Source organism: Aegilops tauschii, chromosome 7 (genome assembly GCF_002575655.3).
Source record: "Aegilops tauschii subsp. strangulata cultivar AL8/78 chromosome 7, Aet v6.0, whole genome shotgun sequence".
NCBI classification, from domain to species: domain Eukaryota; kingdom Viridiplantae; phylum Streptophyta; class Magnoliopsida; order Poales; family Poaceae; genus Aegilops; species Aegilops tauschii.
Genome location: NC_053041.3, coordinates 598,781,694 through 598,795,255, shown reverse-complemented (window position 1 = coordinate 598,795,255; position 13,562 = coordinate 598,781,694). Strand labels below are relative to the sequence as shown.

At 40.4% G+C, this 13,562-nt stretch overlaps 1 protein-coding gene across 2 annotated transcripts; it reads left to right on the top strand.

Annotated features, from left to right (window-relative positions):
• The first annotated feature begins 213 nt into the window (after nucleotides 1-213).
• On the top strand, nucleotides 214-13,145 carry LOC109781751 (putative disease resistance protein RGA3). Of its 2 annotated transcripts, none has more exons than XM_020340355.4 (11): nucleotides 214-695; nucleotides 1,115-1,249; nucleotides 1,357-1,621; nucleotides 1,753-1,972; nucleotides 2,051-2,201; nucleotides 2,315-2,500; nucleotides 3,704-3,752; nucleotides 4,365-4,503; nucleotides 4,594-4,713; nucleotides 9,054-12,597; nucleotides 12,747-13,145. In XM_020340355.4, exons 2-10 carry the CDS (start codon nucleotides 1,130-1,132, stop codon nucleotides 12,571-12,573), a joined length of 4,770 nt encoding a protein of 1,589 aa, XP_020195944.1. In that variant the 5' UTR covers nucleotides 214-695; nucleotides 1,115-1,129; the 3' UTR covers nucleotides 12,574-12,597; nucleotides 12,747-13,145. The 2 variants fall into 2 exon arrangements, with proteins under 2 accessions (XP_020195944.1, XP_020195945.1); XM_020340356.4 differs by having other exon boundaries at nucleotides 236-695; nucleotides 1,100-1,249.
• Nucleotides 13,146-13,562: the final 417 nt, after the last annotated feature.

Genomic DNA, 13,562 nt, shown 5'->3' with positions numbered 1-13,562 from the left:
GGCCGTGCGTTGCTACAGGCTCGTAACATGATCATGATACAATATTATTGACAGGTAAATCACAAGCTAACGTATTACAATGTTTAGCAACGCACGGGGCATTGTTCTAGTACAATTATAGTGACGCAGCAAAGCGCCTGCCCGTTTCCAGTAATATTTGTTTACAGAGGGTGTATTTTTGAATAAGCATCCGAGAGAAGAAGATGGAGGAGCAAAGGTGAACTGAGTTGTCCTTGGCGGGGACCTGCATAAAAAAGGCCACTCACTCCCCCGAGACTCCCCCCACCCACACGGCCACAGCTACCACTCCGCCGTCGTTCGCCTTTGACCGGTTGACCCCATCCGCGCGCGGTCTCTGCCTCGACCCGACGCTCGGGCCGGCGGCGCGAGCCACCCGGCCTCCTCCTCTCCGTCCCGTCGAGCTCCTCTCTCTGACCACGCGCAGCTAGAAGGCCGGCCCACCGCCGAGCGCACGGGGCAATTTCTTGGCGGCCGCGGGACGGAGATGAGCGAGCGGAAGTTGCTTTGCCGATTCTCTCCACACCCTAGATGAATGCCGAACTCTGGACACGATTTGGTGAGTCCAGATCTTTGGGCACCGGCTGGATCTGTGTTTTGGGGCACATGTCCTCCTGAGCTCTCCCTCTGCTCCCTTGGTCCAACTCTTCTTCCACCTTCAGCGCAGCCCACCCCAGGTAGGCAAGCTCTTGCTTCGGCTGTACCTTGTTATGTCATAGAGTACATACCATGCCCATTGTTGTGGACCAGTGGTACAATTTCACCATGTTCTTAGTTATTAGCTTGATGCTACATCTGTCTGAATTGCTGAAGAATCACTTCATTTTTAAGCTACCGCGACATGCCAATTCCTTCTTGTCTTCCGATAATACATACATCTGCTTTGTAAATGTTACTTAGAGTAAATGAAAGTTTCACCCTTAAAATACTTATTATACCACTTACCCCAATTAAATTTTTATCACATTTTCACATTTGTGACACTACCGACCATTTTTTATACTACTTGATACATTTGAGAAATTTATTGCATGTACCCCTTATCCATATGCGTACACATGCACTTACCACATGCTCCAAGTCTTTGTGGTACTAGGAGATAGAGAATACAATGTTGAACAGCACAAGTGGGGCGACATCGCCATTCTCGTTCGAGTTGTTAAGACAGATTACTGATAATTTTTCTGACGACCGCGTAATTGGTCATGGTGCGTATGGAGTGGTTTACAAGGTATCATTGTTACTTGCTTCTTTATATTTGGGAATTCTATTTTATCAAACAAGATGTCCGCTAGTTACAAGAGCCCATGCACGATATTAATAAGAGATCTTTACCAGGGAGTATTGGACAACGGGGAAAAGATTGCTGTGAAGAAGCTTAAATACATGCCTCCAGAATACGACAGTGATAAGCAGTTTGAGAATGAGTGCACTAATCTCATGAGAGTCCAACATCACAATATTGTGCGGTTAGTTGGCTACTGTCATGAAACACGGCGTGAATATGTTGAACACGGTGGAAAATACGTTTTTGCTAGCGAGGACAAACGAGTTCTCTGCTTTGAATACTTGCAGGGTGGAAGCCTTGACAAACACGTCTCTGGTAAGATTGTGATTCACTTAGACAATATTATGGTGCAGAAAGAGAAATACTTGTTTCCCCTAATTTATGATCTATTTTAATTAATCTCTTCATTTACTTTTTGGTAATACACTTCATGTTTATGTCTGCAGACGAGTCATGCAAACTTGATTGGGACACGTGTTACAAAATAATTAAGGGAGTCTGTGAGGGTTTAAATCATCTTCATAATGATTCCATTTTCCATTTGGACTTGAAACCAGCGAATATATTGCTGGACAACAACATGATGCCCAAAATTGGCGATTTTGGTTTATCAAGATTCTTTCCGTCAACAGAAACCTACACCACAACAACATGTTATGGAACACTGTGAGTTCATACCTACCGAGAAGTAATCAACTTCTATATAATTTCCTTACAAAAGTAATTGTATTTGATACCATGCAGCGGATACATACCACCAGAACACATCAACAACCATCAAATCTCGCCAAAATATGATGTATTCAGTTTGGGTGTTATAATTATACAAATAATGGCAGGACGCAAAGGCTACAATGATCATGGAGATACTACTTCACTCAAATTCATTGAGTCTGTAAGAAAATAATTTCTGAATCGTGACCACTTGCTTTTCCATATAAAGTTACGCCGTGACTTACTCTTGCTCTCTAGGGATGCAACATGTGAACATTTCGTTTCATTTTGCAGGTATGTGAGAAGTGGCAAAAAAGGGTACATGCAACGATGTGGTCACACATATCACAAGAAGTTAAGACATGCATCGAAATAGCTTTAAGCTGTGTGGAATCTGATCGGCAGAAAAGGCCTACTATAAGCCAGATTGTCAATGCACTTAAGATGATTGATATTGAAAAATTGTCACTTACGTGTGAGGTATTGAAAAATAAGCGATGTTTTCTTTTTCACTCTAGCCATTGCAAATTATTTTGATGAACAATTTTTTAATGAACCTTTTGGCTAAAAATAAAGCTACCCTGGTGAAAAATCTCTTTTGGTCATACTCCATCCTTTCCAAAATATGAGGTGTATTAATTTTCGGAAAAGGCACTTCTCTATGTTTGACCGAGCTTATAGAACAAAATATGAATAACTAGAATGCCTAATCTATATTATTAGATTCGTCATGAGATATCTTTTCATATTTTATTTGGTCAAATGTAAAAACTTTTGACTTCTAAAAAAACTAATACACCTTATATTTTAAAATGGAGGGAGTATTACTTTTGCATATTGTATTTGATATTAGGGTTTTACAGTATTTATATCTGTAAGTAAGTATATAATAGGGTTTGTACTAATTCAGCGTAACATTTTCTCATGACTAAACGTGGATCTCTAGCTACTGTAGCTTAGATAGGCATCTAGCCAGGTTGTGCTATAGTCCACGGGAGCAAGGTTCATTGTTTGGTTGCGAGATAGACGAGCATGTTTGACTCGGTTAGTTGAGATGTTTAACAATTAAAATTATAGATAAGACATGTGGACACCTATACGCCTTGGATGCATAGCAAAACCAGATGCTTTGTCCGTGCTTGCCCACATGAGACAGCCAATTTGGCTCGCATCATCAGCAACCTTTTTTTGCATTTAAGGGCAAAAATGCCATAAAAAACTAGGATTTTTTAGCAATACCAAACAGCAAGTCCTTGCCTGAGATCCAAACGCACCCTAAATCGTGTTGTTTTCATGGCCCATAAAAATTATACAAATTAGTAACCTTAATATAGAGTAATATAAATGCAAAATTCATTTATGTACATCTCCCATTAAATATTTTGTAACTAGCGCGCTAGCATTTGTTTGGTGTGCCAACTTCCAATAAATAATTGATTATCAAAATCTGATTTATGTGTCTCTTAATACATTACTGGAGTATATGACTACAAAATTTTCAAAGAGTTTTGCTACATGTATATCACTCCATTACTATTTTCTTATGATGGATGAAATCAGCTCGTTAGCTGTTTTCCTTGGTGCAACCGGTGTGGTGCAGATCCCCATGGTAACAATATCATAGTCCGAAGTATCAAACACATAGCTATTACTCCTAAACCTTTGCAATTTTGTTGTTTGTAGGCCCAAAGCATGCAGGCCTTGGTCCACAACCAATATACGACCTCCTCAGGTAAGCATCTCATTTAAAACATTTTTTTGTCTGTTTAGAAAATATTCAAATTTCACTACGGATCAAATGGAGGGGATTCTAACCCTCATCATCTATGGATTATGTTTGGCTTCTAAGGATGCCTACTCCTCTGAGGCAACCAGGTTTCAGTGGGGATCAACGTGCCAAAAGAACGATTTTATGCAAATCAACAAAATGTGCGGGCACACACACACACAAAATAGCACTTAGTGTTGTGTCATTCAAAATTCCCAACTACAGATTTTGAAAAGATATAATTATTTGTTTTCAAATTATCAATATTACAAATGATTTTCCAATAATATGAATTTCTAAACGAAAATACCGTAAGCTGTACATTTTTCAGGTTTATGTTTTGATAATCAAATATTTGAAATACCTTCAAAACCAAGTATTTTGTCATAGTAATTTTGTTTGAGTGAGGAATTGACTATTTTAAATGGCTTGTCCAGCGTATTGCAGTAACATAAAGGAATACTCCCTCCGTCCCATAATGTAAGACGTTTTTTGAGTAACGTCTTACATTATGGGACGGAGGGAGTACCATTCTCCTTTATCTAAAAGGTTGTGATATGTTGGTGATCTCCTCAGCTTCTATGGGGGTCCATGATGGTGGCACTAGATTTGAGTCAACACCTGACGAGGTGGGAGGGGATGATAGATCGACGCATGCAAGTATGTACCAGGAAACTGCTGAACCCATCGACTATGAATACAAGCCTATCATTAGGTAAACATATTATATCTGCCCCTTTTCCTTTCCAAGGAGTACATATCATGTGATTTTACTCACCCTATACTTGTCATTTGAATGTTTTAGGAACCCAGCGCCTAGTGCTATTGGAGGGCATGCAGATAGAGATATTTGGGAGCTTCAAAATGTGACCCAGACAAGCAAGGAGAACATCCTTGACTATGGCCCGAGGAACTCAAATATAAGGTTATCTTGTGACACAAATTTGCCATTTAATATATCATGAATTAGAGCATTTTCATTTAGCATTCTTACTTGGATGTTTGGCACTACTCGTGCCAAATATGTAAGGTTGTATTTTAGAGTGTTGTCATATTTCAGTTATGGTATGCACATTATTTCAGCCTAAAAATTATTACTCCTTCTGTTTAAAATTGATCATAATTTAGAGAGGATGTACAACTATTCAAGTTTGTTACACAAATATTATTATCACAATCAGATGATAAGTAGCTTCAGTTTCTTTTTGCAATACGTATTTCACTTATTTGTGTAAATATATGATGGTCAAACTTTGCGTAAATGAGATTGGTAAAATTGTGAAAAATCCTATCCACATTCTAAGCAAGGGAGTGAAGGAGATTTGGACTAGAGAGGAGAGTGAATATACAACTACCATTTTTAATATCTTGTTATTTCTTTTAGAAATTGTAGAATAATAAGTTTTCTAAGTGTGCAACTAAATGAATCGCCCCGTATGACATGATACAACTAGCACAAGGAAACCACAAGATATGCAAGCTAGCAACACCAAAACGAAGTAAAGGCTTGGGAACGAAATAACTGTATGATGGAGACAAAGTTTTTATCTCGAAGTTCACCTCCTTGGAGGGGTGTTAATCTCTATTGGGAAGGGGGAGGCCAACAAAGCACCTCACGTCGCCTTGTCTCTTCCTTCTTCTCCTCGAGGCTCGGCCAACACTAGTAGTTGAGGTTGAGGTGGTCACAAAACTTCACAATTTTTCTTGGAGCACAAATCTCCAATTGGAAGCTTTCGGGCAACACCAACCGTTTAGGGGTTCCAAAGGGGTTGGCTCTTTCATTTCCCCTCGAAGGCACGAAGGCTTTAGAGCACCGGGGGAGGATCTCATCAAGCTTTGAAGATTCAAAAATGGTGAGAAGAGGGAGTTCTTTATGGCTCAAGTTGGACTCCAAGTGGGGAAGAAGGCGTGGACCATTTGTATGGTGCCACTGAATCTGCCATTTTGCTCTCTGCGAACTAGTCTATAGTTTCTCTATGGAACTTCTAGGTTGAACTCCTGCCTGAAGTTCCAGAACGTATCCGGACCGAGCCTCCGGACGAATCCAGAGGCTACATGCCTCATCTAGAGCCCCGTTTGGTTTACCAGATGAACAATCTGGTCACCCGGAAGTCCCATCCGGGACCTCCAGGTTCAGTAGGAGTGCAAAGACCGGGTTAAAACCGTGGCTTCTCTCTAGATCTTCTCTTGGGGTTCTCTCTTTCAAGCAAGATATGAATCTCACACCCTTGTTCACCACGTAAACCCTCCTCAATAGTCTGGCTTTCCTTTTACTCAAGCATAATATAAGATGCATAATTTAAACTAGCTATCTTTTTTTTCTTAGGGGGTCCCTGACAGCCTTTTCTTTTCAGCCATGGGACTAACACCTATTCATACAACTTGTAAACTTCACTAGTCCGTTAACCACTTGTCATTTACACCAGAATCCACATAGGGGCTTAGATGTCCCTTCAGAGAGTGTATTAACACATATAGCTTATGCATGCGTATGGGTTATTGACCACTATTGCAAATTTCTAGATGCGTATGCGTATGGGGACAAACCTTGGAATCGAAAGGGTTTAGGCTTAGTAGGACTAAAACCGAGTACATGATGTGCGATTTCAATACTACTAGGTGTGAGGAGGAGGAGGTTAGCCTTGATGGGCAGGTGGTACCTCAGAAGGACACCTTTCGATATTTGGGGTCAATGCTGCAGGAGGATGGGGGTATTGATGAAGATGTGAACCATCGAATCAAAGCCGGATGGATGAAGTGGCGCCAAGCTTCTGGCATTCTCTGTGACAAGAGAGTGCCGCAAAAGCTAAAAGGCAAGTTCTACAGGACGGCTGTTCGACCCGCAATGTTGTATGGCGCTGAGTGTTGGCCGACTAAAAGGTGACATGTTCAACAGTTAGGTGTGGCGGAGATGCGTATGTTGAGATGGATGTGTGGCCACATGAGGAAGGATAGAGTCCGGAATGATGATATGCGAGATAGTGTTGGGGTAGCACCAATTGAAGAGAAGCTTGTCCAACATCGTCTGAGATGGTTTGGGCATATTCAGCGCAGGCCTCCAGAAGCTCCAGTGCATAGCGGACGGCTAAAGTGTGCGAAGAATGTCAAGAGGTTGGGGTAGACCGAATTTGACATGGGAGGAGTCCGTTAAGAGAGACCTGAAGGATTGGAGTATCACCAGAGAACTAACTATGGACAGGGGTGCGTGGAAGCTTGCTATCCATGTGCCAGAGCCATGAGTTGGTCGTGAGATCTTATGGGTTTCACCTCTAGCCTACCCCAACTTGTTTGGGACTAAAGGCTTTGTTGTTGTTGTTTGTTGTTAGAATTTTTACCTTTTGTCATTGGGAATTTGGGATATTTTTGAATTGTTGCAACTTAAGTACTTACAATATTATAGCTTGAAGAACGGTTTACCGAACATAATCATATATTAATCAAATGTTGAAACCATAATATTATTGAACTGAGAAAGTAATTTTGGGTGCATAGCAAGTTATATATCAGGTACTGCCATCATTTCAAAATATAAGGCATATCCTTATTCTTATATACATGTCATATGTCCATATTCCAAAGAAAAAACTAAGTGTCTGACATATAGCTCTAATAAATATATAATTAGTTTTACCTTAATATTTCCTACATGAATCTATTGAACATGTTATTGTAGGGATCATTTCATTGTAAAGTTTCGGTATTTAGTTCAAAATTTTGACCTAAATAGGAAAGATTTACCAAGCAATACCCCTCCAAAGTCCAAACTGGCCCTAATGGTGCTGTCACCCAACAAGTCCTTGCTAACATTTTGGGCTTTTGGCGCGACATGCATCAAGCGCTGCCTCTAAATTGGGAATTTGCTAAATGTAGACAGTATGGAGTTTTACTCAGCTAGGTTTTAGTTGCCATGGCAGCAGTCGCCGAATCTATTCAGTTGTCAGGAATGACGTTGACGGTTTGAAGAGTTCTCTTGGAGACACCTCATTCCATGAGTATTATTACTCTCAGCTAGGCCTAAGCACCGCAGCTAGCAGAAACCAAAGTGTATGCACTTTCTTAGTTCTGACATCAACGAACTCATGAGTGTTATTGGGGAGGGCCTCCGCTACCACTACACAATCCAGCATGTCGGTGCTAATGTTGGTTGCCCTGTCTGATAATACTTAAGAGAGACTGAGTCTCATCTTCCGCAACAGCTAATATCAGCTAGTTTCCACTTTCTCTCGTGTTCTGCCAGTAGTATATTTGATCGTTTGATCGACCAGCATATCTGCTTTCTAATATCCGTAGTGCCAAGCAAGTCAGACCGCTATATCATGTGCCACAGTAGCTGATCAAGTTGAAATTTATCTTCTCTTGTCTAGCATCCAGACTTTATGATTATGATATGTGCTCTTTGCATGTGGTTTATGCTGGCCAACTACTCAGACACACTGTTTGTTTATCTTCCAAGGGAGGAAATAGTTATGTAGATATCAACAGGGAACGCTTCACTCGATACATATTTAGGAAGTTGTGCCTACTGATAATAATTACTCCCTCCGTCCCAAAATAAGTGCTAAGATTAAGACACTTATTTTGGGGCGGAGGGAGTAATATTCTTAACCCAATCTTTATAAGTCAGTTTCATGAGTTGGAGTGCTAAGATTTTTCCTCATTTTTTCTGGTTAATTTTGGAATTTCTAGAGAGTTTGTAATTAGCATAGTAATAGATATGTGACATTTATCATATCCAGCTACCATTGCAGGATTGGTTTAAGGACATACATTAACATAGTACCTCTTTTTAAAACATACATGTTGAGGTTAATTAAATCAGACTGAGACTGTATCAACTTAGAATGATATCCATTTTTATTTCAATCCATTAGTTCCAAATTCAAGGAACACATGTTTCAGTGTCATGGGTTAGTTGGGCAGCAAATAAATTTTTCGACGGTAACCGGGCACTAAACATCGTCCAGCTACAAGAAGAGAATAATTTTGTTCGTTAAATGTTGCCCTAATTCTGTTCTTGTATAATTCTTGTTTTCGAACAAGTTGACCTTATTCTTAAAAATATTTTGATTATCAGTGACTTATTTAAAACACTCTCAAATTCGTAAAAAATGTTGATTATCAGTGACTTATTTAAGACACTCAAATTCATAACACCTTCTTTATACATGTAAGCTAAGGGTAACTGCACAACTATGCTTTTCTATACTAAACAATATGTGGGAAAATACCCAGCTATGCTCATTCTCTCCACTTTTTTGTCAACAGGGTGGAAGGCAGCCTTCATACTCCAGTCACCATCGGTATAATGGATGCTATTGGGGTTATTAGTGGCTTCAAAGAGTGTGACTATCTTTTTCAGTGGGCTAGATCTACTATTTTATCACAATTTAGCGGTACAAACGAGCAAGGGCTCGATGAGGAATTATTTCGATTGAAGAATGGCCTACAATGCCTTAGGGATACTCTTCCCGCAATGTATGAACTCATTGATCGAGCAGAGTGGAGGAGCCACAAGCATTATGTGGCAGAGCTCCTTCCAAAACTCAGGGATGGAGTGTATGATGCAGAAGACCTTCTTGATGAGTTCAGATGGTACATGCTGAAGGTGAAAGTGGATGGGAATGGAAGCCAATCTTCATTCATGGACTTCTTCAATAGTGTCATTCGTGGAAGCTTTAACAAAGTGGATAGTATTCAGAAAAGGCTAGATAATATTTCCATGCACCTCCGTGGTATGGGGTTACATGATATCACAATACGGTTTGACAAATCAGTCAGGCCAGAGACTAGCTCTTTCCCAGATGAAACAAAAATATTTGGTCGTGACATGGAGCTAAAGCAGATCATTGAGTTGTTTTGTGCACCGAGAAATAGTAGCGATGCTCATCCCAAACGCCAGAAAGGAAATAGTGCACTTGATGTATCAACTAGCACATCAGCAAGAAATCAAGTTGGTAATGAATCAAGAATATCAGATCTTCTTGTTCTACCAATAGTTGGAATTGGGGGTGTTGGAAAGACCACTCTGGCTCAACATATATGCAGTCATGAAGAAGTGGAGTCCCATTTTGACAAAATAATTTGGGTTTGCGTGTCAGATGACTTTGATGTGAAGAGGTTAACTAAAGAGGTTATACAGTCTTGTTCTGAAAAATATGCAACTACAGAAAATTTGAATTTGCTTCAGAAGATTTTTTCTGATATTGCGAGAACTGAAAAGCTATTGATTGTTCTGGATGATATGTGGGACGATGTTTTGAAGGAAAATAGGAAGCACTGGAACAGGTTTTGTGCACCTTTAAGGAATGTACTGCCGGGAAGTATGATGTTGATTACTACTAGAAGCCCACAGGTTGCTGACAAAGTGGGCACGATGGACCCCATTACATTGGAAGGTTTAGAGGATGATGCGTTCTGGAAATTTTTCGAAGTATGTGTTTTTGAGTCTGGGAGTTCCAGTAATAATGATCCTGAGTTAGAGCACATTGGTAGAAGGATAGTTCCTAAGTTACAGGGTTCTCCTTTAGCTGCCAAAACTCTTGGGCGAATATTAAGAATGAACCTTCAAGTAGCACATTGGAATGATGTACTAGAGAGTGAACTGTGGAAGTTGAGCCAGGAGGAGACTGAAATTTTGCCAGCTCTTCGGTTGAGCTACATGTACTTACCATTCCGTCTGAAGAGATGCTTCTCATTTTGTGCAGTGTACCCCAAAGATTACCAATTTCAAAAGGATCGTTTAGCTGAAATTTGGGTGGCAGAAGGCTTTGTTGAACCTCAAGGTGATACTCCACTTCAAGATATTGGCTGTGAATACTTCAATGACCTTTTAAATAGGTCCTTTTTTCAAGAAGTACATGGCAAATACTTAATCCATGACTTGCTGCATGACATGGCACAGAAAGTTTCAGAGCATGAGTGCTTCATCGTGGAAAGAGAGAGTGACTTCAATGATATTCCTCCTAATGTTCGCCATTTGTCAATCCTCTTTGGCGGAGACATCGACAACGCCAGTTTGTTGAGTCTATACCACTTAACAAAGCTACGTACCCTTCTTTGCGAAAAGCCTTTAGCGAACAAAAAAACTCCAGCTAGTTTAATGGAAAAATGGTTGAGTAAACTTCTGTATCTGCGTGTGATTGTTTGTGACTCAACTAATGAGTTACCAGCTATTGGCAACTTGAAGCATCTTCGGTACCTTCAAATCTTGAGCGCTTCACCTTTCAAGAGTCTCCCCGCCGAGTTCTGTCGGCTCTATAACCTGCAGATTCTGCGTCTAGAGAAATGCATTCTAGAAAGCTTGCCAGATGACTTCAGTAGTCTGATATGCTTACAGAGATTGGAATCACATGGATTTCAATGTAATTCAAGGTTTAGAAGTTTCCAGAGAGAACTTTATTATGAAGTTAGTGTTGATGTAGCCAATGGTGAGCAGGGATCAGCATTTAGGTGTATAAAGAATATTAACCAACTCGGTGAATTGGTGATGTATAATATTGACAAGCAAAGCAAGGAGCATGCAGCAGAAGCCCAACTACAGAATAAGAAGTATCTTGAGATGTTGAACCTGTCATGGTATGGGTTGAGGTCTCCAGAGGACAATGACATAGAAGTGCTTCGAGTTTTACAACCTCCTACCTGCCTCAAGATTCTGCTCCTCAATGGTTATCCAGGTGTGTCACTTCCAAGGTGGTCAGCATCGAGTCTCTCAGATCATATAAACCCAAGTGAGATACTTGAGGTGTTAGTTGATAACGCTAATGATATCACTGGTATTTTTCCAGTCCTGACAGAGCTGGTCATTGATAAGTGCCAAAATTTATCATGCCTCGAACATATTCTACATCCAGATTGTGTACCCGCCATTAGGGAAATCACAATTAAAGATTGTAAGAACTTAGTTTCAGTACCAGCTGAAAGATTTGGGGATCTCCGTTGCCTGGAAGAATTCACGGTGCAAGGGTGCCCAAATATATCTTTCCGAAGTTTGGTTGCACCTTCTCTCAAGAGGCTTGTGCTGGGTAGGGGGGATGATTATAGTTATGAGCATAGTTGTGGCAATTTCGCAGACAATATCGACTGCTGCTCCCTCACTTACTTTTTCTTGTCAAGCTACCATCTCACATCCATCCAACTACAAATGTGGAATCTTCCAGCACTAGAGGAGTTGGAGATTTCAAATTGTGAATCTCTTACATCTATCATTGGACAATCAGGACAGGTCTTGAAAAACACTGGCGGCTCTAGAGCATTCCCATCTCTTGCTTCCCTATCAATTGTTTGGTGTCATGAGCTGTCAACTATGGACGATCTCCTAGCAGAAGATTATATACCTGCCATTGAGAAAATTTGTATTAAATTTTGTATCAGTTTAAAGTCCCTGCCCGGTGAAAGGTTTTGGAAATTTTCTTCTCTGAGGGATTTGGAAATCTCTGGTTGTGGTAGACTCAGCTGGAAGAACGGATTCTTTTTACCATCTTCCCTCCAAAGGCTCGCCTTAGCTCAATGTGGGGATATCTCTGCATGGGTTCCCGACTGCCTAGAAAACCTTACGTCCCTTGTTACATTGGAGATTTCTCTATGTCGGCATATAACATCCATTCCGGGCAGCCTTTGGAGCACTAACCTCACATCACTTGAGAATTTATCGATTGAGAACTGTGCAGATATCGTTTCAATTGGTGGAGAAAATGCAATTTCAGAAATACAAAATGTATGGATTACAGGCTGTCCTGGGATGGAGGAACTAAAGCGGCCCATGGTAAGAGGCAAACGGATACCATGAGAGTGGAGCCAGTCTTCCCCAATGGTACGTGTGTTTACAGAAACTTTTTCCAGATTTTACTTGTATTTTTCTTACACTCCTGTGATGTATGATGAAACACGTCTATATGCACATGTTTTTTCCCACAAATTTAACCATCATTTGTTTAATGATCAATTCTTTCTTTTGTGTAGTGGTTTGTTCAGTCAACAATCTACTGGGATCAAAGATCTGAGCTTTTAGCTGAATCCACGTTACGCCATAGCAGCTTATCCTTGTTACTCAAGGTTTACTCCATCCATCATTCTGTCGGCAAATCCCATATAAATAATGCAGTTATGGAGTTTACCAGTCTCCCCATTTCATCATGCGCCATTTTGCACTTTCTAGTACTTGTGGAATAAATGAGGGCAAAACATACATGTTATTGTACCTTGTATGGTGTATATGTGCCATTACTTTGATTTTTCTCAGTCAACTATTAAGAACAATTTTAATCAGGATATTCTCCTCGTGTGAGAGGTCTATACTAGTAGATGTTATCCTGTTAATGTTGTAGCAGTTCAATATCTGAGGAACTTCTTGATGCTTGATGTGATGACTAGATATCTGAATGATGTGTGATATTTCTAAAGAGTGGTTCTTTAGAAATATCACTCTTTTTATTAATTTATGATTGATACAACACTCACATTCACAAAGTTTGGAGATGTTAGGAATCAGGCATGACCTCCTACACCACAACCTAAAACATTCGCGTGATGTTGTGAGCCTAGATCAGGTTTGCTTCTCTGACTTGATGTTCATGTCAATACTGAACTTGTTCAGACTCCCTTGCTCTGCTCTGCTTCGGATCTCCAAAGTTATTGCACCATGAGCTCCCCTGTTGTGCTGAGAGAACCCTGATGGCATTGACACCTGAGCGGCCGGAGGCGGCCAAATTTTGTGTTTTGACCCTTTCGGCGTATAAAATCGGGATCTGACCCCGGTATGGAAAATTTTCGAGATTT

What these genes read in the sequence shown, in the direction of transcription:
- LOC109781751 (XM_020340355.4), top strand. Translation starts at nt 1,130, where the DNA reads ATGTTGAACAGCACAAGTGGGGCGACATCGCCATTCTCGTTCGAGTTG. An exon ending in CCTTGACAAACACGTCTCTG is followed by an intron (nt 1,622 to 1,752) that starts GTAAGATTGTGA and finishes TTATGTCTGCAG; the next exon opens with ACGAGTCATGCAAACTTGAT. An exon ending in GAATACAAGCCTATCATTAG is followed by an intron (nt 4,504 to 4,593) that starts GTAAACATATTA and finishes TGAATGTTTTAG; the next exon opens with GAACCCAGCGCCTAGTGCTA.